Source organism: Odocoileus virginianus, chromosome 33 (genome assembly GCF_023699985.2).
Source record: "Odocoileus virginianus isolate 20LAN1187 ecotype Illinois chromosome 33, Ovbor_1.2, whole genome shotgun sequence".
NCBI lineage: Eukaryota > Metazoa > Chordata > Mammalia > Artiodactyla > Cervidae > Odocoileus > Odocoileus virginianus.
Window position 1 is genome coordinate 36,158,683 of NC_069706.1, and position 24,014 is coordinate 36,182,696.

A 24,014-nucleotide genomic window follows, 5' to 3' on the forward strand; every position below is an offset into this window, starting at 1 on the left:
AAAACTTTAATGATTTTAGTGGACCAAACGGTTTATTTTTTCCTTGGCTTCATCTTACACTTGGAGTGCCAGACACAACTATGTCTGATGGTACAATCTATTTCTAAGTGCATAGACACTTTAAACATACAAAAAACTTGTTCTTACATGACATTCAGTCCCACTGTTGTGCCCCTAAGACTGATGACTTCTTCAGCGAGCCGAACCATCCTTTGTGTTACCCCAGATTCCTGTATGCACTTGATGATGTATTCCTCCATTTGACCTTGCCTTCAGTTTTCACCCACCTCATATGATGGTTGTGTAGATTATATGGATACAAAAGTTGTTAGGACAGTGTGTTAACTGCTAGCAGTGGTATTTTTTGTTTGCTAGACCACAGCCACCCTACATGCATTGATTTTCATCTGTCTTGTTTACTGCTTATCCTCAGCATCTAGTAGAGTGACCCACACATAAGTGGATAAAAGAATAGTGTCAATATTATTGGCACAAATTTTTCTCTTAGTCAATAAGCTGTACACTCCTTGAGGATTTTTTGAAATCTCTCATCATGCTGATGGCACAGTAAGAGCTTAAAAATATTTGTTGGGTAAACACAGAAGCTGTGTGCTTATCACACCATTGTAACGAAACCCTCACTTGCTCCGTGGTGGGTGGAACTGCAGTTGCGCTGACAATCACAGCCACCATGTTCCAAGCAACTGTTAGGGATGCGCCAGCTTCCCACCTACATTCATTCCTTCAGCAACTCTCTTCTTGTGCACCAGGCTGTGCCAAGCACAGAGGTCACCCATGGGAACCACCCTGGAGAAGAAACGGCCTGTGCTGTTCTCGAGCTGATAGTTTATGACAGGATAGCAGTGCCTTTCCCTTGCACCTCAGCCTGCCCGGAACCATCAGTTCCTTCTGCACGTGCAGTACTGGAGGTGTCCTGCTTTTACCAGTTGTGTTCTTCAGACTTTGTTTACTTTGTCCTAGTGCTGGGAGAAAGGAGGAAAAGAGGGATGTATGAGCAAGTCAAGTTCAGGAGGAGTTTCTTAGGTAGTTTGTAAGCAGTCTTTGGAAAGTTGGCTGTATGAGAGAAGTCAGTGAGAAACAAAACATAGCAAAAGCTTTAGAAGTTTTGATTCCCCTTAACAGCATCAGAACTATATTTAAAACAAACAAGCTATTTTTACATTATTTTGAGTTTTTGAACTATATTTCTGATTGCAAGGGCTTGGATTTTAACGCAAAGCAGAATGACCTGTCTCATGGGCTCTGATTGAGGGACATTCATTAGAATTGTTCCAGGTATTATGTAAGAGTGGTGTTTGGAAAGAACTAGTAAACTAAAAAAAGGAATATCGCTGGATATTTGAAATCAGTAATTTACCGCTGACCATTGAACAACACGGGTTTTAATTTTCCCAGGTTCACTTATACTTGGATTTTTCTCAGTAGTAAAATCAGTATTGCTGTATTGATGGAATCTGTGGATATGGAGGGCTGACTGTACTCACATTTTCAACCGTGGTGAGAACAGGTGCCCCTAACCCTCTTATTGTTCAAGAGTCAACTGGACTTTGATCTGGTAAAGTTCCTGTTGCTCGTTATGTATTAATACTTGGGGGCTTTCTAAACAAACACAACTCAGCACACAAGACATTCTCCCTGTAGTTTCATTGCTTTTAACTCCATGACACACCTTTTAAAATTAATAACTGGGCAGACGGGAACACTTAACCAAATGGTCTAGCACACCCTACAGCCTTCAAAGTATGTGTCTGTTGACAGCTATTTTAAACCTAGTATCTAATCAGTCACTGTTTCCTTAATAGATACCATCTACCTGTGGTAAAGTCATATACTTCTAAATGGTATAAGTTATATTAAAGATATTTGCATTTCTTATTTTTACCACGTCAATCTAGATTGCCTGGGTATTTTTTTCATACCTGTCTCCCTTAGACTCTGCATTTTCAAGGTCTCAGGGAGCTCTTCCCTCAGTCACCTCTGGGTCCCTTACGTCAGGCATCGGGCCGGGCTCACTGTGTGTGTCATGAGGATTGAACAAGGCTCTTGTTTCAAAGGCCCAAACACGAGGACTTTACAAAGTTGTGTGTGTGTTAAGTCGCTTCAGTTCTGTCCAGCTCTTTGTGACCCCATGAACTGTAGCCCACCGCTCCTCTATCCATGGGGCTCTCCAGGCAAGAATACTAGAGTGTGTTGCCATTTCCTCCTCCAGGGGATCTTTCCGACCCAGGGATCAAACCCCCGTCTCCTGTGTCTCCTGCATTGGCAGGCAGGTTCATTACCACTAGCACCACTTGGGAAGCCCCTGAACCTGTGTCAGTTATTCAACTATGTCCAACTCTTTGCAACCCCGTGGACTGTAGCCTGTCAGGCCCCTCTGTCAGTGGGATTTCCCAGGCAAAGTGAAGTGATCCATAAGTCCACATTATCTAGTGTCTATCTGTCATTGCCGTGATAGATTGATCTCCCCCCACACACATACACACGAATACCAGAAAAGAAGGCGATCTCCAGATTCTGATTGAAAGTTATGCAGTAGTTGTCCTGGCACTGTGGCTATAGTAAGGATTATTTCCCTTCTTTCAAATAAGAACATGGACCTCTAGGAACCAAGCAAAAATGGATACTAGTATTATCATAGCTGGAATTTCAAGAAGTGATTCTTTTTTAACTTCCGACGCTCAGGTATTACTTCCTTTGAAGTTAAAGGTCCAAAAGTTGCTTAAATTCTGGGGCAGCGTCCCTGGATCCCCTTGCTAATGGAAGCCAGTATGGGCCAGGCATTGCTTCCACGTCTGATAACACTGGCAGTTGGCAAGCTGGGATTGCTTGCTCTCGGTGCTGCCCTGAAATTCATGCAACTGTGTGGAGTCACAGTACTGGCTGGACCTTGGACCCAGTATAATCATCTATGCTTAAAACGACAAGGAAAAGTGGTTTCAGATGATTCCACTCACAGACAGATGTGAAACTTTTGTCTGGTGTTTAAAGTAAAATGAAACTTTCTAGTGTTAAATAGGGTTCAGGCTGTTGGGTTTTTTCCAGATTATGTTACCAGAGGATCGTGAACACCGATTGCCTATAACATGATTCTTCCTCCACAATTTTCTTAAAAGAACAACCATTGAAACCTAGTGCAATAGTTTACTGGGCGGGATAGCCCCAGGAAACATCATTTTCTTGACAGGTTTGATAATTTCATCCAAAAGATTTGAACAGTTACAGAACACACTTCTTTTTCACCCCAGTGTGTTGGGACCTTTTTATTCTGCTTAATTGTGCTTGGCTTCAGAGCAGTTTTAGTGTCCTAAATGAGTAGGGAAAGTGGAGTTTTGTTATAGAACTCTGTGTCTTTAAACAATGAAATAAAAGATCCCAGAGATGTGACTGCTTCTAGTTAACGGATCTTAAGAGGTAGCAGTGCATACCTTTCTGGTTCAGGTCACTCTGTTTCTTATCACTTGATTGGTTCTTAAGGAACTTAGGACCTACCAGGTTCTCAGAACTCTCTCAGAATGTTCTAGGAGAGGCTAAGCCCAGAGAGCTGGCCCTGTGCTTTACTAACCACTGGCCCAGTGGCTTCTTGGGCAGAGGTCATGTGGCAGGGGCGGAGCCGGGGACCCTTGGCACCTCATGGCATCATTTCTAGCATGCCTTTTGCCCTCTGAATGAAGGGCCTGCTTGGCAGAAATAATATCTATAAGCCAAAGCCTGATTATGGATGAAGAAAGGAAGGCAAAACAATGTTTAAATCAAAGTTTCTGAAGCGGGGTTGCGGGGATCCTCTCCTAGGAAACTGTCCTTCGAGAGGAACACAATAAGGATTTTTTTGCCTAGAGAAGCTTTGCCAAAATCATTCCTCAATTGTAGCTAGAGAGACAACCGCTAATCTAGCAGGAGATTCGTCTCCAAATGGCTGGGTTTTCTTTTTCTACTAATGGATCGGATTGATTGAGTGGCAGAAGTTGCTGCTAAAGCTACATGGGCTTAAGTGCTCTTCAGACCAGGAGCATCGTTCCATCTGGTCCTGGACCAGTGTTCACAGAGGACAGTGGATGGTCTGCGTCTCAGCACATCCGACTTTTCGGTGGGCAGCAGGCTAGTCAGAAATCACAGCTCTGTAGCCTTGACGAAGGCTACAGTCTTCCCAGGTGTGAGGACAAAAGTCTTCCCAGGTGGCTCAGTGGTAAAGAATCCGCCTGCCGGTGTAGGAGATGGAGATGTGAGTTCAATCCCTGGGTCAGGAAAGGTCCTCCAGAGGAGGAAATAGCAACCCACTCCAGTATTCTTGCCTGAAAAATTCCATGGACAGAGAAGCTAAACAGGCTACAGTCCATGGGCTCACAGAGAATCGATCACAACTGAGCGTGCACATACACCCTTAGCAGCCTGGGATGTTGAGAAGAGCTGTCAAGGATTTTTGTTGTTGCTGTTTGTTTGTTTGTTTTTAAACATCTTTATTGAGGTGTAACTTATAAACTATAAAATTCACTCATTTTAAATGTACAATTCAATAATTTTTTAGTAAATTTACAGAATTGTGCAGCCATTACCACAAGCCAATTTTATAACACTTCCATCATCCCACAAAGGTCCTTTATGCCCATTTGCTGTCATTTCTCATTCTAAACCCCAGCCCCGGGCAATCACTAATATATTTTCTTTGTCTTTTCTAGATATTTCATAGAAATGGGATCATACAGTAATAGGTAGTCTGTTGTGGCCAGCTTCTTTCACTTTTGCATAATGGAATTTGTCCATGTTGTACTTTACTCATTTTTTATGGCATTTTTATTCCATATATGGATGTATCATGTTTCTTCACCTGTTCACCAGTTAATGGACATTTGAATTGTTGCCAGCAAGGTATTTTTTTAAGAACTATATTATCACCTAAATATTTAAAAGGTAATTTAAATGTCAACTTGGAGAAACACAGAGTTGGGAAGCAAAATTCACGAGGAAAGAATGGCATTTATAGGCTTTGTAAGCCTGTTATGGGGCTTCCCTGGTGGCTCAGTGATAAAGAATCTACCTACCAATCAATGCGGGAGACTTGGGTTCAATCCCTGGATTAGGAAGATCCCCTGGAGAAGGAAATGGCAACCCACTCCAGTATTCTTGCCTGGGAAATCCCATGGACAGAAGCCTGGGGGACTCCAGTCAGATGAGACTTAGTGACTAAACAACAGCAAAGCCTGTTATGACTTAGTAGGTAAAGGGCAGAGTCTTGCAGCTTCCATGAGCCTCAGGTTGAGCTAATGAAGCCACGAGCAGTGCATTACGTCACTCTGGGAATCCTGGCCGTGGCTAATCAGCCTGCCTAGTCATTGAGTCTGTGTGCTCATCAGATGAGCTGAAGGTACGTCATGCAGCCGATTCATCCAGGAGCACACACAGCTCTTACATGATTCTAAAAGAATTCAAGAACTGCCACTGAGTACGGCTTGGGCATTAGACGGTTCAAGCCTGCTCTTGGTGCTGGGAGTGCAGTGATCCTTGACCTTAATTCATTTCCTTAGTTTTTACTAGGGAGACAGAGGACACAGGTAGTATCCTATAAGGTAGAGACAAGCCTTTTGAGGAAGGAGAAGCAAGAAACAGACCTGGAGAGAGGAGGAGGAGGGTCGAGGAAGCATCTCTGAGACCCAGGCGGCCGGGTGTCCAGGAGGAAAACCTGCAGGCAGGAGAGCAGGGTCCTCACCTTGGCCCGTTGAGAGCACAGCCCAGAGGCCACTGTGTCTGGAGCGCAGCGCTGGGGGTGGGGAGGGGCGGCGGCCGCCCTTGATCTCGGGCCATAGCCATGCTCTCAGTGCCTGGTCCTACCCTGTGGTGAGATGGACAGAAGTCACTGCTGACTTTCCTCTGTGGGAGACTCGGGCCCTCTGTGTGTTCTCGATGCTTGGTCATGTCTGACTCTGCGTCCCCATGGGCTGTAGGCCACCAGGCTCCTCTGTCTATGGAATTCTCCAGGCAAGAATACTAGAGTGGGTTGCCATTCCCTTCTCCAGGGGATCTTCCCAACCCAGGGATCAAACCCAGGTCTCCTGCATTGCAGGAGGATTCTTTACCAGCTGAGCCACCAGGGAACTACCTTTATTTCTCTTCCCCTGCATAGATAGTTGAGTCCTGGGTCCTTTTTTAATGCTGACAAGGGAAACAGTTTATGGTACTTAAACAGTACTTTTCACCTATCAGGCAAAAAAGTGTGATAACACCAAGTGTTAGTGATCATGGCAAAATAGTACGGTGGTTGTAGGAGCACAGATTGCTTTGGAGAAAATGTTTGACAATATCGAGCAAAATGAAAAGTCTATCATGTACTCTGTGCCCCAGTGATTCTGTTTCTAGGTAAATTCTTCCCTGTGTGCACAAAGAGACATGGACAGCTTCTTGGCAAACAGTTGGTATTAGCAGTAACTTGTAAGCCCTCTAAATGTCACTTAGACGAGGAAGTAAAAAAATTGGCTTATGTGGTTGTGGGGGACTGGAACATCTGAAATTATAGGGTAAGCTGGCAGGCTGAAAGTCCATGAGCAGAATGTCTTCTTCCTCAGGGAAACCTCGGTTTTATTCTTAAAGCCTTTCAATGGATTGAGTGAATCCCACGCAGATTATGGAGGATACTCTCCTAAAGGCTACTGGTAGTTAACCACAGCTTCAGAAGTCCTACACAGCAACACCTAAATTAGTATTCAGTCAACTAACTAGGTACGGTAGCAGACACACAAAATCAGCCATCACAAAGGGATACAGAAAGAAGTTAAATAGGAATAAACTCAGTTAACACATATCAAGGTCAACAGGTCTCTGAAGTTTAACATTGAATTTTTTAAAAAGTAAGATGTGACAGTAAAATTTATTATATGATACTATTTATTTCATTAAATGCTCAAGCAAAATTACCAATCCTGACTAAATATATGTGTGTATAAAATGAGTTAGAAAGTTTCCAGTCCATTAGCGGTTCCCTGTGGGGAGGAAAAAAAGATATGAGACTTGGATGGGGTGGCTAAAACACCTTTTGGTTTTACCATGTAGCTCTGTAACGTTTTAATTCCTTTTCAACAAAGGAAATCAACATGGCAGGTTACCATTATTAACTCCCAGAAGGACTACAGGTAGTTGGAGAATCTTCTTTTTCTCCCCCACTCCTTCCCTTTTTTAAAGGAAAGAAAAGGAAAGAGCCAGAAATATTTGTTTGCCTGGGTAGAACTTGTCCATATTGTATAACTATTAGAAGGTTAATTATACTCATCTAACATCAAGAGGAGCTTCCCTGGTGCCTCAGCAGTAAAAGAATCTGCCTACCAATGTAGGAGATGTGGGTTCGATCCCTGGTCGGGAAAATCCCCTGGAGAAGGAAATGACAACTCATCCAGTACTCTTGCCTGGGGAAGCCCATGGACAGGGGAGCCTGGTGGGCTGCAGTCCGTGAGGTTGCAAAGAGTCAGACAGGACATAGCGACTAAGCAACAGCTACAAATCAGGGCTAAGATTACAAGAAACCTTCCCCAAAGAAAATATTGTAGAAACTTGCATAATTTCTTACCCTAAAATAGTGATCTCTGTCATAAAAGCATTTCTATCTCACTTTATTGCATAATCCTCCTCAAGGAACTTATCTGGAGGCCTGAGGGGTGAGTGCAAAGGTTAGTGCCTGGGGCTAACTCTACCTGTGGGACCTTCGGGGAGGTTTTTATATTTCACATCTTAAAGTTTCATGTCTCATCTCTAAAATGGGGATGATAACTGTTGCATTGTTAGGGTCTGAAGAGAGAACCCAAGTGAGGTGCCAGGCCTAAAGCCTGAAACATAGACTCCGGAGCATCAAAATGCATCTCAGAAAGAAAAAGGGAATAGAGTTTCCAACTGGATAGAGCAGATAATAATTACACCTCCAGTTTTCTTGGTCTGCCTGCTTCTGGAGGTCTTTGTACTCATGGTCTCTCTCACCCTGATGTGACGCTTTGAGGCAGGAGAGCCCAGATCGTTTGTTTTCACGTTACTGAGAGGAAGCGGTGGTGCCCAGAGACTTCTATGTAAATAGGAGTGCTCATCCCTCTGAAGACCTGACTAAAACTTCTGAGCTCATGTCTTGCAACGTTAATTACTATAGTTGATTCAGTACACTTAAGAGTCAGGTGTCCTGAAGAGCACACAGTAAGTGTTCCATAAATGTTAGTTATTATTTCATGGGATCTTCATACCCTTCATGAGGTAAAAATGAGTTTTTGCCATCTTACAGAGGAGGAGACTGCTCAGCAAGGATAGATGTGATTTGCATGAGGATTCAAGGCCATAGTGTTTTTATGCCATGTTCCCCAACCCCTCATGTTCATTGCTACTGGGGTGGCATGTTACAAATTATTTGTTGTTGTTCAGTCGCTAAGTTGCGTCTGACTCTTTGCAACCCCGTGGACTGCAGCACACCAGGCTTCCCTGTCCTTCACTCTCTCCTGGAGTTTGCTCAAGTTCATGTCCATTGAGTCTGTACTACTACCTAACCATCTCACCCTCTGCCAGCCCCCTCCTGCCTTCAGTTTTTCGCAGCATCAAGGTCTTTCCCATGAGTCAGCTCTTCACATCAGGTGGCCAATGTATTGAAGCTTCAGCTTCAGCAACAGTCCTTCCAATGAGGATTCAGGGTTGATTTTCTTTAGGGTTGACTAATTTGATCTTGCTGTCCAAGGGACTCTCTAGAGTCTTCTCCAGCACCACAATTCGAAAGCATCAATTCTTCGTCGCTCAGATGATACAAATTGATCTGTAATACAAGTTGATAGCTGGTAGCCTAGACAGATCATACAGACTGTTCACATTCGACTGGTGGGGAGCACTTTTGTATATTTATATCTTCAAATATGAGTACTTTTGCCCTGACTTAATATTTCAAACAAAAACATCTCAGTTGTCTAATTTTCTTGGCTTCTGCTCCCCATTCAAGATAGGCATGAACACATGGCTCTTCAGACCATCAGTTAGCCCATAGGCATCTGCCCTTTTACCAGATTTACTCACCATTACTTTTCCTAAGGGCTCCCCACGTGGCTTAGTGGTAAAGAAACCACCTGCCAATGCAGGAGATGCGGGTTTGGTCCCTGGGTCAGAAAGAGCCCCTGGAGAAGGAAATGGCAACCCACTCAAGTATTGTTGCCTGGGAAATCCCATGGACAGAAGAGCCTGGGAGGCTGTAGTCCATTGGGTCACAAAAGAGTTGGACAACTTAGCAACTAAACAACAGCAGCTTTCTCTAAAGGCAGGGGATGTAATCACATACTGATGATGTCAGTCTAGAAACTGCAGCTTCCAGCAACACCTGGAAGAAGGAGGTGAGATTTTCTACTAATACAAATGACTTCTATCTAGAAGTAATCTCAGTTAGCCCTTGTTGTTGTTCAGTCACTCAGCCGTGTCTGACTCTTTGTGACCCCATGGACTGCAGCACGTCAGGCTTCCCTGTCCTTCACCATCTCCTAGAGCTTGCTCAAACCCATTGAGTTGGTGATGCCATCCAACCATCTCTGTCATCCCCTTCTCCTGCCTTCAATCATCCCCAGGATCAGCATCTTTTCTAATGAGTCAGTTCTTCACATCAAGTGGCCAAAGTATTGGAGCTTCAGCTTCAGCATCAGTCCTTCCAATGAATATTCAGGACTGATTTCCTTTAGGATTGATTGGTTTGATCTCCTTGCAGTCCAAGGGACTCTCAAGAGCCTTCTCCAACACCAGAGTTCAAAAGCATCAACTCTTCAGTGCTCAGCCTTCTTTATGGTCCATATCTCACATCCATACATGACTACTGGAAACTATAGTTAGCCCTTATGAACAAGTATTCTTGTCAGATGAAATTAAAGGGTGCCTTGTTTAAGATTTGTGACATTGCTAGATTAATTCACATGAGATTGTTTAAAATAAAATATAAAAAATTTCAAAGATACATACAGTACCTGAATCAAGTTATAAAAAACCCCATATTAGAGATTCTTAAATAACTTTTAAAGCTTATTCTAGTGTAACTATAATCCACACGTTTCAACTGAGAAAAGTTAAACAGCTGAAATATCAAATAATTTGTCCTTGGTCTTATAGAGAATTGACAAAAGAAATGGAAAGAGAAACTGCTGCTTAGGAATTTAAGGTCAGCCCAGTTTAACTATCTGTCTAGTCATATTTGTACTTATGCTTTATAAATATCCTGTAGTTTCATACTGGTAAAGGTAATAATTTTCAATAATGAAAGAAAAATCTAAATGGTGAGAAAGTTAAAACCATCATAAGATTGTATAATACTTTTCAAAATTTTGATCTGTAACTATATATGAGGCAGAGAAATTGTATGAGCAACTAGAAACTAGTGAACAGAGCAACTAGAAATCTAGTGGGATGTGCCTATAGGTTTTCAGTGGCCTCTTCCTCAGCAGTCTGGGGACTAGCTAAGGACGAATTCCCTAGGGCCCAGAGCTATTGTGACAGGACCAACCCTCTTCACTATGAGGTGCAGCACAGGTACAACAGAGATGTTGCCAGTCATCTTGTTTAGCCTAGAAGATCCATGTTCTTCCCTGAATGGAAAGGAAACTCATTTTGGTTCAGACTGGGTTGACACATTATCCCTCTCACTGAGCAGTAACTGCTGGAATACTTCCTAGGCTTTTGTTATTGGTGGTAGCAAAATAGTGATTCTTGGCCCAATAATGCCTTTTATAATGTATTTTGTATTTATACTTGAAATCTTAAACCTTTTATTCTTAGTGCCAAACTTAAAATGGATTTGTTCATTACTGCTCTTGATTCTAAATTTGAGGCTCTATAAACAATTCAGGTCTTGGCAAGCCTTGACACAGCATGGCCTTTGACCCAACTACTGCCCTCCCCCTCAAAATTTAGGACCTGTCCAATTCACCAGGACATCCATTGCTATGATTGAAATTTTGCAGATTGTGAAATATGACAGCCACACTGCTTTTCTGTTCCTGAGTTTAAAAATACATGTTCTTCAGCTAAAATAGCTAGATTAATGGCCAACAGCCAGTGAAGTAGATTTTCCACTATTCAAAGAGGCCAGAATTTCCAGGGGAACCATTTCTGTTGCAAAACCTAAAATAAAGAATTGAAGTATATGTTGATCTTCCAAGCTTAAAAATTCTTGTATTGTTTTCTCTGAAGTCAATGGTGGTCTCTTGTCTTAGTTGAACTTTTTTTCCAGTTGAATCATTTGGATAGTGATTTATGCTTGGTATTAATTTTGGAAGTTCTCATGAATTCATTGTTTTTGAAATTTTAAGAGAGGAGTTATATGTAAACAGTCTAAGAATTCTATCAAGAAATCAAATTCTGTTTTCCCATTATTTGAGTAAAGCTGAACTGAGAATAATCTTAGGAAAGAACACAGAGCTTAGCTTCTTTTTGTGACTGCTCGTCTGCTAGAAGGCAGGTTGCTCTGTACTGGTATCCTTGTACACATTACCATCTAGACTCAGGCGTGTAAGATTACTGTAAGAATTTTAAATGATGTTTTAAAATAGTTTTATCTTTTTATTGGAAAGCAATCATTTTCTAATGAAGTTATTACATTTTAAAAATACGAAATCTCATACATTGCCTATGGGAATGTAAAACAATACAGCCAACCCTGGAAAACAGCTTGGCAGTTTCTTAAGTTAAACATCCACCTACTGTATGACACAGCAGTTGAACTACCAGGTGTTTATTCTAGAGACAGGAACACTCATGTTCACAGAAAAGTCTGTGCATGATTGTCCATATCAGGTTTATTTGTAATTGCCGAAAACTGAAAACAGCCCAAATGGTCGATGGTGAAATGGATAGACTATGATACATCCATACCGTGGACCACTAATAGAAAAGAAAAGAATAAGCTGTTGATACACCCAGCAATTTGGGTGGTTCTTAAGGACATTGTGCTGAGTGGAAAAATCAGTCTCTAAAGGCCACGTACTATACAACTCCACCTATGTTACATCCTCACAGTGACAAAATTATGATGATTGAGATCAGTGGTTGCCAGGGGTTAGGGTGGTTGGGCTATAAAGGGGCAGCATCCTGGAGACCTTTGTGTTACTGGAAGAGTTCTGTATCATAATTGTGGTGACGGTTATACAAATCTATACGTGTGATAAAATTTCATAAAAACAAGGCACACACCCTGCAAATTAGAGATATAACAACTGGTAAATCCAAATAAGATTTGTAGTTTAAATGTATTGTACCAATGTTGGTTTCCTGGTTTAGATGATGTACTTTGACCATCTAAGTTCCCATTGGCGGAAGCATACATGGGAGCTTTTATACAGTTTTTATAACTAGTTGTGTGCCTTAAGCTATTTCAAAATTGAAAACTTAAAAGAATTGAAGAAAGATGATAGAAATAGCAGCTATGGTGACAGGTCCCAGTGATCAGATACTAAGACTGACTGGCTAGCTGGAGGACTGGTGAGACGTCAGCCTCGGCGCTGGGGCTTCATGGCTCCTGGCTGTGAATGAGGCTCAGCTGACTGGCTCCAGCAAGACAGGCTGAGTGGACTTCCAGTTAAGCGTGGCCCATTGACCTCATATGTTCTTCTTCTCTTCCAAGAATACATTAAAATGATGGCAAAGGAACCTAAACCCCCTGTAAATCCATAATGTAGAGACATGAAAAAGGAAATATCTGTTGACCAAAAGCCTAAAGAAATTTGGGGTGATAGAAATGGACGGAAGTGCAATAACTGCCTTACATGGACTGAAAGAACCTGCACAGAGGGTACCGAAGAGAACTGAGCCCTTCACCCCAGAGAGCCCCCCAAGGCTGCGGAATAGGCCCCACAGAAGGAGGGAACATGCAGGTCTAGGATAGGAGTTATACAGGTGGTTCACCTCCAGGTTCCCTTACCTGCCCCAGCCACCACTGTCGCAGCTGCTCCCTCTGCCTAGCAGCCAAGGTTCAGTCTCAGGATGTGTTGACTCAGAGGTGCTTTCGACTTGGAAACAGCAGCTGAGGGACTGACACTCAGGAAGAAATCAGCACAGTGATCTGTGGGATACCCAGCCACCTCCCAGACCTGGGGAAGCAGACTCCCTGGTGACTGCCCCTTCCCCCCAGGGACAGGAAGTTAGAAGTTTCTCTGGAGAGACCCAGTGGCCCTTGGTTATTGTCTCTTGGCCAGTTTCTTTACAGCTGACCTGCTGTCCAGTTGTTTCAAATGAAGCTGCCTAGTCAATAACCACCCTGTGGTTAAACACTTCCAGCCAGCGTTTTAGGGCTTGACTCCTAAACACAAACTGATAGTCAAGGATCGCCAGCCATTTGAGGAATGCCTCCAACATGAAAGGCAGTTAGATACCAAACAGTGGGGGACTGGCACATAATACCCCTCAAATTGCAGTTTATTCAGATAAGAGATGACACCACATCCATAAAGCAAGAACAGGATGCCTTTTAAAAGGAATAATCAAAAAACTTGAAAGAGCCCAAAAATATATCAAAAGTTTTAAAAACAGAAGAGTTGGAAAGTAAAGTTGAGGCTATCTGTCAGAGACAACAAAAAACGAAGAATCAGAGGAAAAGGGTAAGATGATTAGAAAATAAATCCAGGTTATATAAAATCCTTCTCAGAGTTCCAGAGAATGAAGAGAATCAAATGGGAACATTTTCAGACCTGAAGGATGTAATTTTCTTTATGGATAGGCTCTGCTTGAGTGCCAGTAAATAAATTTTAAAAATACCCCCACTGAGACAGACCACTGTGTAGTTTCAGAACACAAGAATAAAGAGAAGGGTTCCAGAAGTAAGCCCCTTTCCCTGCCGCATCTCATAAAAAAAAAAAAAGTCATGTACAAATGACAGCTGACTTCTCAGTAGCAAAACTGGACATTACAGACAGTGGAAGGCTTCCCTGGTGACTCAGTGGTAAGGAGTCCTCCTGCCAGTGCAGGAGACACGGGCTTGACCCCTGGATCCAGGAGGCTCCGCCTTGCCTCAGAGCAGCTAAGCTCATGTGCCCCAACTGCTGAGCCTGTGCTCTCGAGCCCAGGAGCCTCGGCTACTGGCACGCCCTAGAGCCAGCGCAGCAACAGAGACCCAGCACAGCTGAAAATAAATAAAAGTATTAGAAAAATAAAGACAGTAATTTATAAGGAGCAATATCTTTTATATCCTGAGGGAAAAGCACTTTCAGCCTGAAATACTCTGCCCAGTGAAATACCAATCAAACATCAAGGTAAATATAATTTCAGGCACATGGGGACTCACATCTACCTCCTATGTCATTTCTTAGGTCATTCTTAGAGAGTGATCTCCAGATAATAGGGACAAATGAAGAAAGAGGAAGATGTGGAATCCAGCTAATGAGACTCTGTCACATGGGGGACCAAAAAGGGACATGTGAGGGCACCAGCGTGGCAGGAAACGGTCAGGCCAGGCTGAGCAAGAGTACAGAGAGTCCTTGAGGAAGTTCTGGGAGGAAAAAAAAATTGAAGATCAACTGACAACTTTGGCTTGAAAAATATCAGTAGGCTTCTGTTAGATCTCATGGAGTGTGAGGAAGATGCATGGAAAAATCTAAAGAGTCATTGGAATGAGACTTGTTAATCTCAGGAGAAACAAAAAGGTGTATCAAGAAAGGAAGCATAGGAGAAGGAAATGGCAACCCACTCCAGTATTCTTGCCTGAGAAATCCCATGGACAGAGGAGCCTGGCAGGCTACAGTCCATGGGGTCACAAACAATCAGAGATGACTTAGCAACTAAACAACAACAACATTGAAAAAAAAAAAAAGGAAGCATAATTCTTGGTATATTCCTTGCATTGTAGTGACCAGTATTTACAAAGTCATAATAAATATTGACTGTTGATATGCCAGGAAACTGCTGTTATATAGGAAAAACTGGGAACAAGGAAGGTAGAGTTGTTTACCATAGCAGAAAGCCAGTGGTTATTGTCCAAAGTCAAGAAATCAAGAATATTAATCAAAACTATGGCAGTAAATACAAAAGAGCACTTTCAGTGGAGCTGTTACATGGGAATAAGGCCAGGGGTGGGGAAGGGTTGAGGCAGGGATTATTTTCCATGATAAGCCTCTATCGGTGTCTAATAAAATGCATCTAATAAAATAAAAGTTAATAAATAAACTTTTAATAATATTTAATAAAAGTTACAATGTTCTTTAATAAAGAACAGTTAAAATAAAAGTTGTTATGTTCTTTCTCCCCTACTAACATGTAATGGAGAACCTCTTTATCCCGTAGGATACATGTGTCATGTTTCTGCCCTTTGAAAGTTGTGTGGTTTTTTTATTCTTTGTTGCTTGGGCCTCTACAAACAAGGTACACGTTTTGGTGGAGGCGGGCAGTAAAGACATTTGACTGGTCTACCTGGAAAGATTAATATTGTGAAGCTTATTGTTTGTTGGTGGGACAAATATATTCAGTCACCAAATATATTCCGAGCCTCATAGGAATGATTTCTTGTCTGTAACATCAGATTTAGGATAGCATTTTAAATTTAGACCAATATTCTAAATAGTTGCTTGTCTTATACCTGTCATAGTGCTTCTCTCTCTGTTTATGACCTTCTATTGATGTAGAAATGACACTTTTAAAAATGAAATCCGTGACATCTGCAGAGACAGAGCATCATGAAGCCCAGAATGGGCAACATCTCCACCTCTGCTGCTGTGAGCACAGGGCCTGGTGCACGTTCCAAATATACGTAATGAGTGAACTGATGACCAGGAGAAAAGACCAGTGACCCCCTACAAAGAAAGTTCCAGGCAGTCCTGTGTCTTGGAGCCATCCACACCCATCCCTCTCCTAGTAATTAGGCAGAGCAAAAACATCTCTTAGAAATGTCTGTTCTGTTGCTCAAATTCTTGTCCATTGAGTCAGTGATCCTATCCAACCATCTCGTCCTCTGCCACCCTGTTCTCCCGCCTTCAATCTTTCCCAGCGTTAGGGTCTTTTCCAGTGAGTTGGCTCTTCGCATCAGGTGAGGTGGGCAAAGTATTGGAGCTTCAACTTCAGCATCAGTCCTTACAATGAATATTCAGGCTTGATTTCCTTTAGGACTGACTGGCTTGATCTCCTTGCAGTCCAGGGGACTCTCAAGAGTCTTCTCCAACACCACAGTTTGAAAGCATCAATTCTTTGGCACTCAGCCTTCTCTATGGACCAAAAATCTTCTTTATTGATAGCCAAAACACTGTCCATGTACTTAAGTTCCTGTCATGCACCCGTGTTTGCTATCACTAGTGTCACAGCCATTAACTTACCTAAACCCAAAAGCAGCATTGGCTTCTGAACTGACAGCCCCCTGCAGGCTGTGTTTTGTGGGGGCTGCATGTCTGCTACAGGCTCCATTTACAGTCAGCTCTAGGCAGCTCCAGGGCAGGCGTGGCCAGGGTTACGTGGCCGCAGCAATTCCCTCAGTCAGGATGGACGTGCTCTTTTCTGCTTTCAAATCAGCATCCATGACTTTGTGGACCGTGCCATTGGGCACACATGGGGATCCTCGGCTATGCAGTGACGACCTCTGAAGGTTACCTGGTCTAGTAGTCACTTATTTTCTTAATTTGGTTTTTTGTTTGTTTTTCAGAATGTTTTGGAACAGTTCAATCCTGGGTTACGAAATTTAATAAACCTAGGGAAAAATTACGAAAAAGCTGTTAATGGTAAGTATCTGTTTTCTAAATTTATAAATATAGAGGATGTACAAAAGCCACTTATTAAATATTTTACTTAATTATTTTTAAATACTTGCTACTGAATTTCTAAAATATCTTTAAATTGGTAAAGTTTATAATTAATCTACAGAACTTTGCAATGGTAGGATATTAGTTTATTTGAAATAAGTGAATTGAATAATAGACTACTATAAGTAACATATCTTAAATATCAGATTTTGCCTTTTGAAACTGCTTAATCTTTTATATCATTAAAATATAAACATGTTTTCTACTTTATAAACCAAATTTTTTGTAAACCAATATATTAAAAAGGTAGTTAAAGTATTAGGATCCTAAAGCATAGGAATTACTCTCCTTTTTATATAGAAGAATTTTTGATCTTTGAGTGTATCATTGGGTGGGGATGGGGGGCGATGTATCACTTTTGCTAGTAATAGTGAGAAATAAGATGTTTAGCCTGAAGGGAAAAACATCTAAATTAAAAGTTGAACTTAGATTCTCATTTAAAATGGTCTCAAGCATTGGCTTTTGTCTCTCTGTGAACTAGAGTCAGTTGCTGCTTTGAACAGATTTCATTTGAGGATGATGATATGCACCTTCACGTGCATTCCCCTCCCCAACCCCCTCCCCAAGGTGGGTGTTATCAGGATCACCTTGAAAATTCTAACATGGTCAGAACCATTCTCCATATGTAGCACATGTCACCCACCCGCCAAACATTCAGATCCCAGTTTTGCCATCTACCCTGATTCACTAGGCCCAGCACGTAACATAAGTAGAAAGCTTAGTTTCCAACAGTTCGAGATTTGAAGAAGCCTTCAGGTCAAGCTCTGTGTTTTTCTCCCCGTCTTGCCTCTGTCCGTCACGATACCCCCACCTCCAGCTGCTCCCTGGTGATGTTTTGAAAATAAATCTGCACCCTCACACCCTTAGCCTGGGCATGTGCCAGGAGAGGGGAGGCGCTGGCAAGACTTGGGACGCTGGATGACGGGCGCCCTGCAGTGGCAGTCACTGCAGCGATAAGCTGCTTGTTGGCTTTCCTCCAGGCCTTGGCGCTCTCAGCCACTGTCCAGTGTCAGGAAGTGCAGCAGGCCTGGCCTTTTCCTCCCCCGGCAGTGTGGATGACTTCTGTGGGTGCCCCCGCCCTCTTTTAACAAGCTGGAGCTTTGCTTTGCAAGCTGACTCTCCCCGGATGAGGGGGTGGGGGCCTCCCCTGGTGGCTCAGAAGGTAAAGAATCACACCTGCTAGAGACCCAGTGTGATCCCTGGGTCAGGTAGATCGATTCCCCAGAGAAGGGAATGGCCACCCACTCCGGTATTTTTGCCTGGAGAAGTCCATGGACAGAAGAGCCTGGCAGGCTACAGCCCATGGGGTCACAAAGTGTTGAACATGACTGAGAGACGAACACTTTCACTTTTTTCTCCCCTGATGATCGCCTAGTCACAAGAACACAAAGTCTCGCCTTATCCATCACCATGAAGGAGAGCAGTCTGACCTACAATTGTTTTTCCTTTCTAGCACGAGCTGCCTTTCTGAGGCAGAGATTTATAAAGTGATGCAGTGAACAGCCCACAGCTTAGCCTCCTGCTAACAGGACTTCTCCCCAGAGGCCTCTTATCACTTTAATACCTCCTGAGGCCTATTTTGCACTTCGTAAGGTGTTTCCAGAATTTCTGCAGGCCATCTGTTTTTAGCTGAAGCCATTGAGAAACTTCAATAAAACGTGTCAAGTCCTTGGTAAGAATCCATAGTACAGTCAAGGATGCCACGTGTGCAGTCAGGCACCAGGCACTGCTGATAAACAGCACAGTCACGGGGGTCTGAGCTGGAAGTCAGGAGAAGAGCAGGCAGGAGGCCGTGCGGGAGCTGAGCGGGATGACAGGTGGCAGCAGGCAGCTGCTGCTTTCTAGTGCTCCAGGCAGAAGAGACAGCCTGCAAGCCAAGACCCAGGGTCCTAACTCGCATGGTGCGGAGCGTGGGGGAACAGAAAACTTAAGGTGGAATGAGGTCCCATTATTAGCGTATTTGGGTGCAGCATCGGTTACCTGTTGCCGTGTAACACACTGCCCCTGAGTTTGATGGCTTCAGATGACAATAGTTCACTATTTCCAATGGCCCTGTAAAGGCAGTACAGTTGCCTGTATGCCCGAGACTCTGCGTTGCAGTCAGAATCAGCTGCAGCCAGGGCTGGGCTCACCTCCTCTCTCAGGCCTGGCTGGTAGTCCCAAGAGTACAAGCCCCAGGGAGTCATGCCTGCTAGTACCCTGTTGGCCAAAGCAAGTCACATGACCAAGCCACGCCTCCGTGTCCTAGACACCACCGCCGGCTGGGAGTTCTGGGAGGTGTGAGTCACTGAAGGCCACAGTTGTGAAACTCCACGATGAACTCTGCGGAGTGGGACAGGCTCACCCGGGGCAGTGGGAGGCCACTGAAGCTTTTTGAGCAGAACTGTAACCTAGTGAAATCATATTTTAAGGAAAATTTTTCTGGTGGAAGTGTGTACTTTAGGTTGATGAAATAGCTGGTCAGCCACTAAATGAGAACTAATAAGCTTCATTCCTTAAAACAGTAGCCAGTATAAAATTTCTAATATATTTACAAGAGGGAGCTCAATTATGAAAATACCAGTTTATTCTTTTTTTCAGGATAAATAATTTTTACATTAATACAGCTTTATCATAAAAGCAGGATATTTTACTAGACTAAGAAGGTTTAATAGTTTTAAACATAAGTCAACAGTTAGTGAAACTGAAAAACTGAAAAAATTTGAAACTGTTGAAATTGAAAAAATTTCAATGTAATATGTGGATGCAGACCAAAAATTTTGTTTGTGTGGTGTAATCCTATATTACCCTTCTCCATCTAATTTGCTTTTCAGCTTATCAGTACCTTACAATTTTAAATTTTCCCACAAATATATTACATATATTAACTTGACAGCTTACTGGCTATAAGCCTTGTTTTTAGGTGGAGTCACCTCTTTTTCAGTGCTAGCTGAGACCAGAGAGTCAAAAAGCACCGTGATTTCCACCGAGGAAGTGAACACGCCAGCCGGAGTTGCATGCACTGCCTCTGTTTCTCCACTGACCTTGGGTCTGGCCCAGAATGTCTCTCCTCTGCTCTCCTTCATGAAACAGGGTGGTAACATCAGCACCCTGTGTCTTAATGCCGTCTGGTAGATGAATTATCTTAAGTAACGATTTGGAGAGTCTACCTAAATGCTATTTGTTGTGCTCTTTTTTTATAATTATGCTTTACGGTTATCCTCAGTTCAATTCAGTTGCTCAGTTGTGTCCAACTCCCCATGACCCCATGGACTGCAGCATTCCAGACTTCCCTGTCCATCACCAACTCCCAGAGTTTACTCAAACTTATGTCCATTGAGTCGGTGATGCCTTCCAACCATCTCATCCTCTGTCATCCCCTTCTCCCGCCTTCAATCTTTCCCAGAATCAGGGTGTTTTCCAATGAGCCAGTTCTTTGCATCAAGTGGCCAAAGTATTGGAGTTTCAACTTCCGCATCAGTCCTTCCAAGGAATATTCAGGACTGATTTCCTTTAGGATGGACTGGTTTGATCTTGCAGTGCAAGGGATTCTCAAGAGTCTTCTCCAACACCACAGTTCAAAAGCATCAATTCTTCGGCCCTCAGCTTTCTTTATAGTCCAACTCTCACATCCACACATGACTACTGGAAAAATCATAGCTTTGACTAGACTGGCCTTTGTTGGCAAAGTAATGTCTCAGCTTTTTAATATGCTGTCTCAGTTGGTCATAACTTTTCTTCCAAGGTGCAAGCGACTTTTAATTTCATGGCTGCAGTCACCATCTGCAGTGATTTTGGAGCCCCACAAAATAAAGTCTATCACTGTTTCCTTTGTTTCCCCATCTATTTGCCATGAAGTGATGGGACCGGATGCCATGATCTTAGTTTTCTGAATGTTGAGTTTTAAGCCAACTTTTTCACTCTCCTCTTTCACTTTCATCAAGAGCTCTTTAGTTCTTTGCTTTCTGCCATCCTCAGTCTTATGAAATAATACTATAGTAAACCATTATATTTTCTAAATTTATGTGTATGTGCATGTAGTAAAAGCTGTAACTTTTTAAATTTTTTAACTCTACAAGACCTGCAAAAGTAGTTTCATCTGTCATGAAACTCCTACTTTTTTGGCTTTCAGTATCTTCAACCAGACTTATAGATTAATTAATTCTATGACCTCTTCCACCTTTTTTCAACTTGAAATATCTTTTAAAATCCATCTTTGAAAAACAATACCCACTCTAAAATGGGGCAGAGTGGCTGGTGTGGCCTCAGGTTTTTTTCTCAGTGAGAGGAGATTGCTTAGGGCTCTTTTATCTCCAAAATCCTGTGATCTCCAAGGCTCCCAGGCAAAGTGAGGTCTGTGTAAGAAGCCAGCCTTTGAACAAGATAAAATATTTTCTCCAAAGTCACACTAAATAGCCTAGGTCTTATTGAAAGTCTTGCTTACTGCATACTGTCAGTCTCCTGAAACCCAGCCTGCTGTAAAGTAAAAGAAGGAATTGGTATTAGCAGCTTTGACTAGTTTGTCCAATACACATACTATTAGGGCATTTTTAGATTGACATCTTTTGTTTCAGAAAAGAAACTAACTTGCCCAACAAGGTCATGTTAGTTAGTTGGAAGTAACAGTGGAATTCAAACCTAGATTTGTCTTGCTTCTGACACGCTCTCCAACCACCGCCCACCCCACCCCCCAAAAAAAGGAAAGAAAAAATAAACCAAATCAAAAGCAGATTTCTATACCTTATAATGTAGTTTTCAGAATCTGTTTTAAAGGAGAAATGTGATTTTTAAGATAATTAGGATCCAGCTTGTATAGCAATAAGTTTTCCTGTCTCTGCCAAAAAGGAGGGGAAAGAAAAGCAAAGCATTCAGTTATTTTTCAGGTAATTGTGTTGTTTTTTGAAATGATAATGTATTTCAGATTTCATACACTTTTCTCCTGGCAACAGCATGGTAGTTGCTTGTGCCTTAGATTATCTGTTTCAACAGAAAAAAGTAAAAATGCCGACAAAGGCCCGGGTGCCTAGGCCACCCCACACAAGCCCCTCCAGCTAACAGCTTGCAGGCCTGTGTTGCTGTTAAGTAACCAGCCTGGCTGGAGTGGACTTGTTCCAGCCATGATCCTGGGTTAGGAACGCAGCCGCTCTGGGACTGGCGTCACGAGCAGCTCCTCTGGACCTCCAGCCCCTGCGGCTGAAGGTTCCCAGGGCTGGTCAGAGGCACGGATGCCCTGGGTGCTGTCTGGCGGCGGGGACCTCCACTCCAGCACAGCTCTCGAGCACCACCGCTGCCCTCTCAGCCACACTCGCCTTGGCCACAAGGGACTCAGATGTTTGGAAGGAAACCTGTATTGCTTCCTCCTTTCTGTGTGTGACGGTTCTGTGTATCACCTTCCCTCTCCAGCTATGATCCTGGCAGGAAGAGCCTACTACGATGGAGTGGCCAAGATTGGGGAGATTGCCACCGGGTCCCCCGTGTCGACAGAGCTGGGTGAGCTGACCATCCGTCACCTGTACACCTAACTGAGCCGCGGTTCCTGGGCTGCTGTCCCGCGCACCCTGAGAAGAGCACTCAGGGAAGTGGCACAAATCCAGAGTAGAAAGGGGGCCTCGGGTCCTTCACCTCTGTGGCGATGGCCTCCCTGCAGTCTGTCCGCGGTGGGCGCTTAGAGGAGGGCAGGCCACTGGGAGCTGAGCTTCTGCCCCTGAGGTTTGGGGCCCAGGTCCCCCTTGAAGCGTGAAGCCCGGGAGCCTTGACCTAGATTCCTAACTGGAGGGGTGAGCCCCGGGCCTCCCGCCGCTGGCTGAGCGTTTCCTGTGAGTCACCCCGCAGAGTCCGGCTCCTTTACGCTCTGCTCTTGGCCGTCACTACTTCCCCAGTCACCCTCAGTTGTGATTTTTCCGGTTTTGCTGGTATGAATGGATCCCCTGTGCACTCGCGGAGGGTGCGGGCAGCCACACCCGGGCACGCCGAGGCTTCTCCGTACAGAGCCCGCTCACTGCCATCTCCAGAGCCTCACACAGAAGCATCATTTAAAAAATTTGTTGAACACATCTTACTTGATAAAGGGTAACATTTCAGACTTCACAGTGTGTGTCAGAATTTGGAAAGGATTGGAACACTGTGTGTTCTTTCTTTTTAAAGACAAGTGCGTCCCTCTCCAGTTAAAGAGTGGACCTGGAGGCAGAGGAGGGGCAGAGGAGCATGTGTTTAAGGTTCACATAATGCACGCCGTTTCTGTGCTGAGTGTCTTGAGGGTTTTTTAGATACGGTGTTTTTCCAAGATTGCTTGGAAAACTCTTAACTGACCCATAAAAACCACGGAACAAGTTCAAGGTGTGGTGACGGTTCTGGGGTTGGAGGCTGGGCTGCTGGGTAAGGCAGTGGCTCTGGGCCCTTGTTAACATTCTCTGACAACTTTCCTACTTAAAGAGTTCATAGTCTTGAAACTGTAGCCAAAAGCTAAGCCTGAAGTGATGCTGAATGATGAATAAATCAGCACTGTGATATGTAATAGAATCGGTTACATGCAGAAAATTTTCAAAACCCTGAGTTGTCTTCTGTTGGTGCCATAACTTCTGCATGCTCCGGCAAGATCTGAATTCTAGTAACTCCATCCAAAGTGGATGAATTTAATAAAGTACACAGTGTTAAAAAAAAATTACATGCTGTTATGTAGACAGAAGCAGTAAAACTTAGGATGTTTGAGGGATGATTGGACTGATTACAGGGGGCCAAAAATAGAACTTAATTAAAAAGAAGCATCCTATTTATGTCAGGCATTGGGCAAAAAAATGCCTGACCCTTAGGTTAAAACATATGGTGCTTTGACTCACCGTCATTCAATGTGCCTTTTTAATGTTTTATGGTTCTTGCCACTGTTTGAATAAGACTTCTGTTCCACACCTTACTTGATTCAGCTGTGAGTTCATACTGTTGAATCAACTGTTTCCACAGCAACCGTGTTGTTACAAACATAGTCTTAAAACTTCAGCTTCAATGATGAAAGCTTTCCAGCCTATGTGTTTCATTCAGAGGGGATGGAAATTACTTGCTGTGTTTCATTTTTGTTCCAAGTTGTCCTTTTCACTTATATTCACTGTGTCATATACTTAATTTTCTCCTCACAGCCATTCCACGAGAAAGTTCTGTCCTTGTTGGAGGTACTTTTAGAGGCCTGACATGTTCTACTTTTGATTCACTTAGTTTATCTTGTTAAAGTTTAGACTCAAATATTACCCTGTTTCTATTTAAATTCCTGTATGG

At 43.2% G+C, this 24,014-nt stretch overlaps 1 protein-coding gene across 1 annotated transcript in view; it reads left to right on the plus strand.

Moving 5' to 3' along the window:
- Nucleotides 1-24,014, plus strand: part of BAIAP2L1 (BAR/IMD domain containing adaptor protein 2 like 1) — a 77,245-nt gene that overhangs the window by 10,055 nt on the left and 43,176 nt on the right. Inside the window, exons 2-3 of the mRNA XM_020900586.2 lie at nt 16,613-16,688; nt 22,152-22,238. Of these exons, the coding sequence (XP_020756245.1) occupies nt 16,613-16,688; nt 22,152-22,238 (163 nt within the window). The remainder of the gene's footprint in view (nt 1-16,612; nt 16,689-22,151; nt 22,239-24,014) is intronic.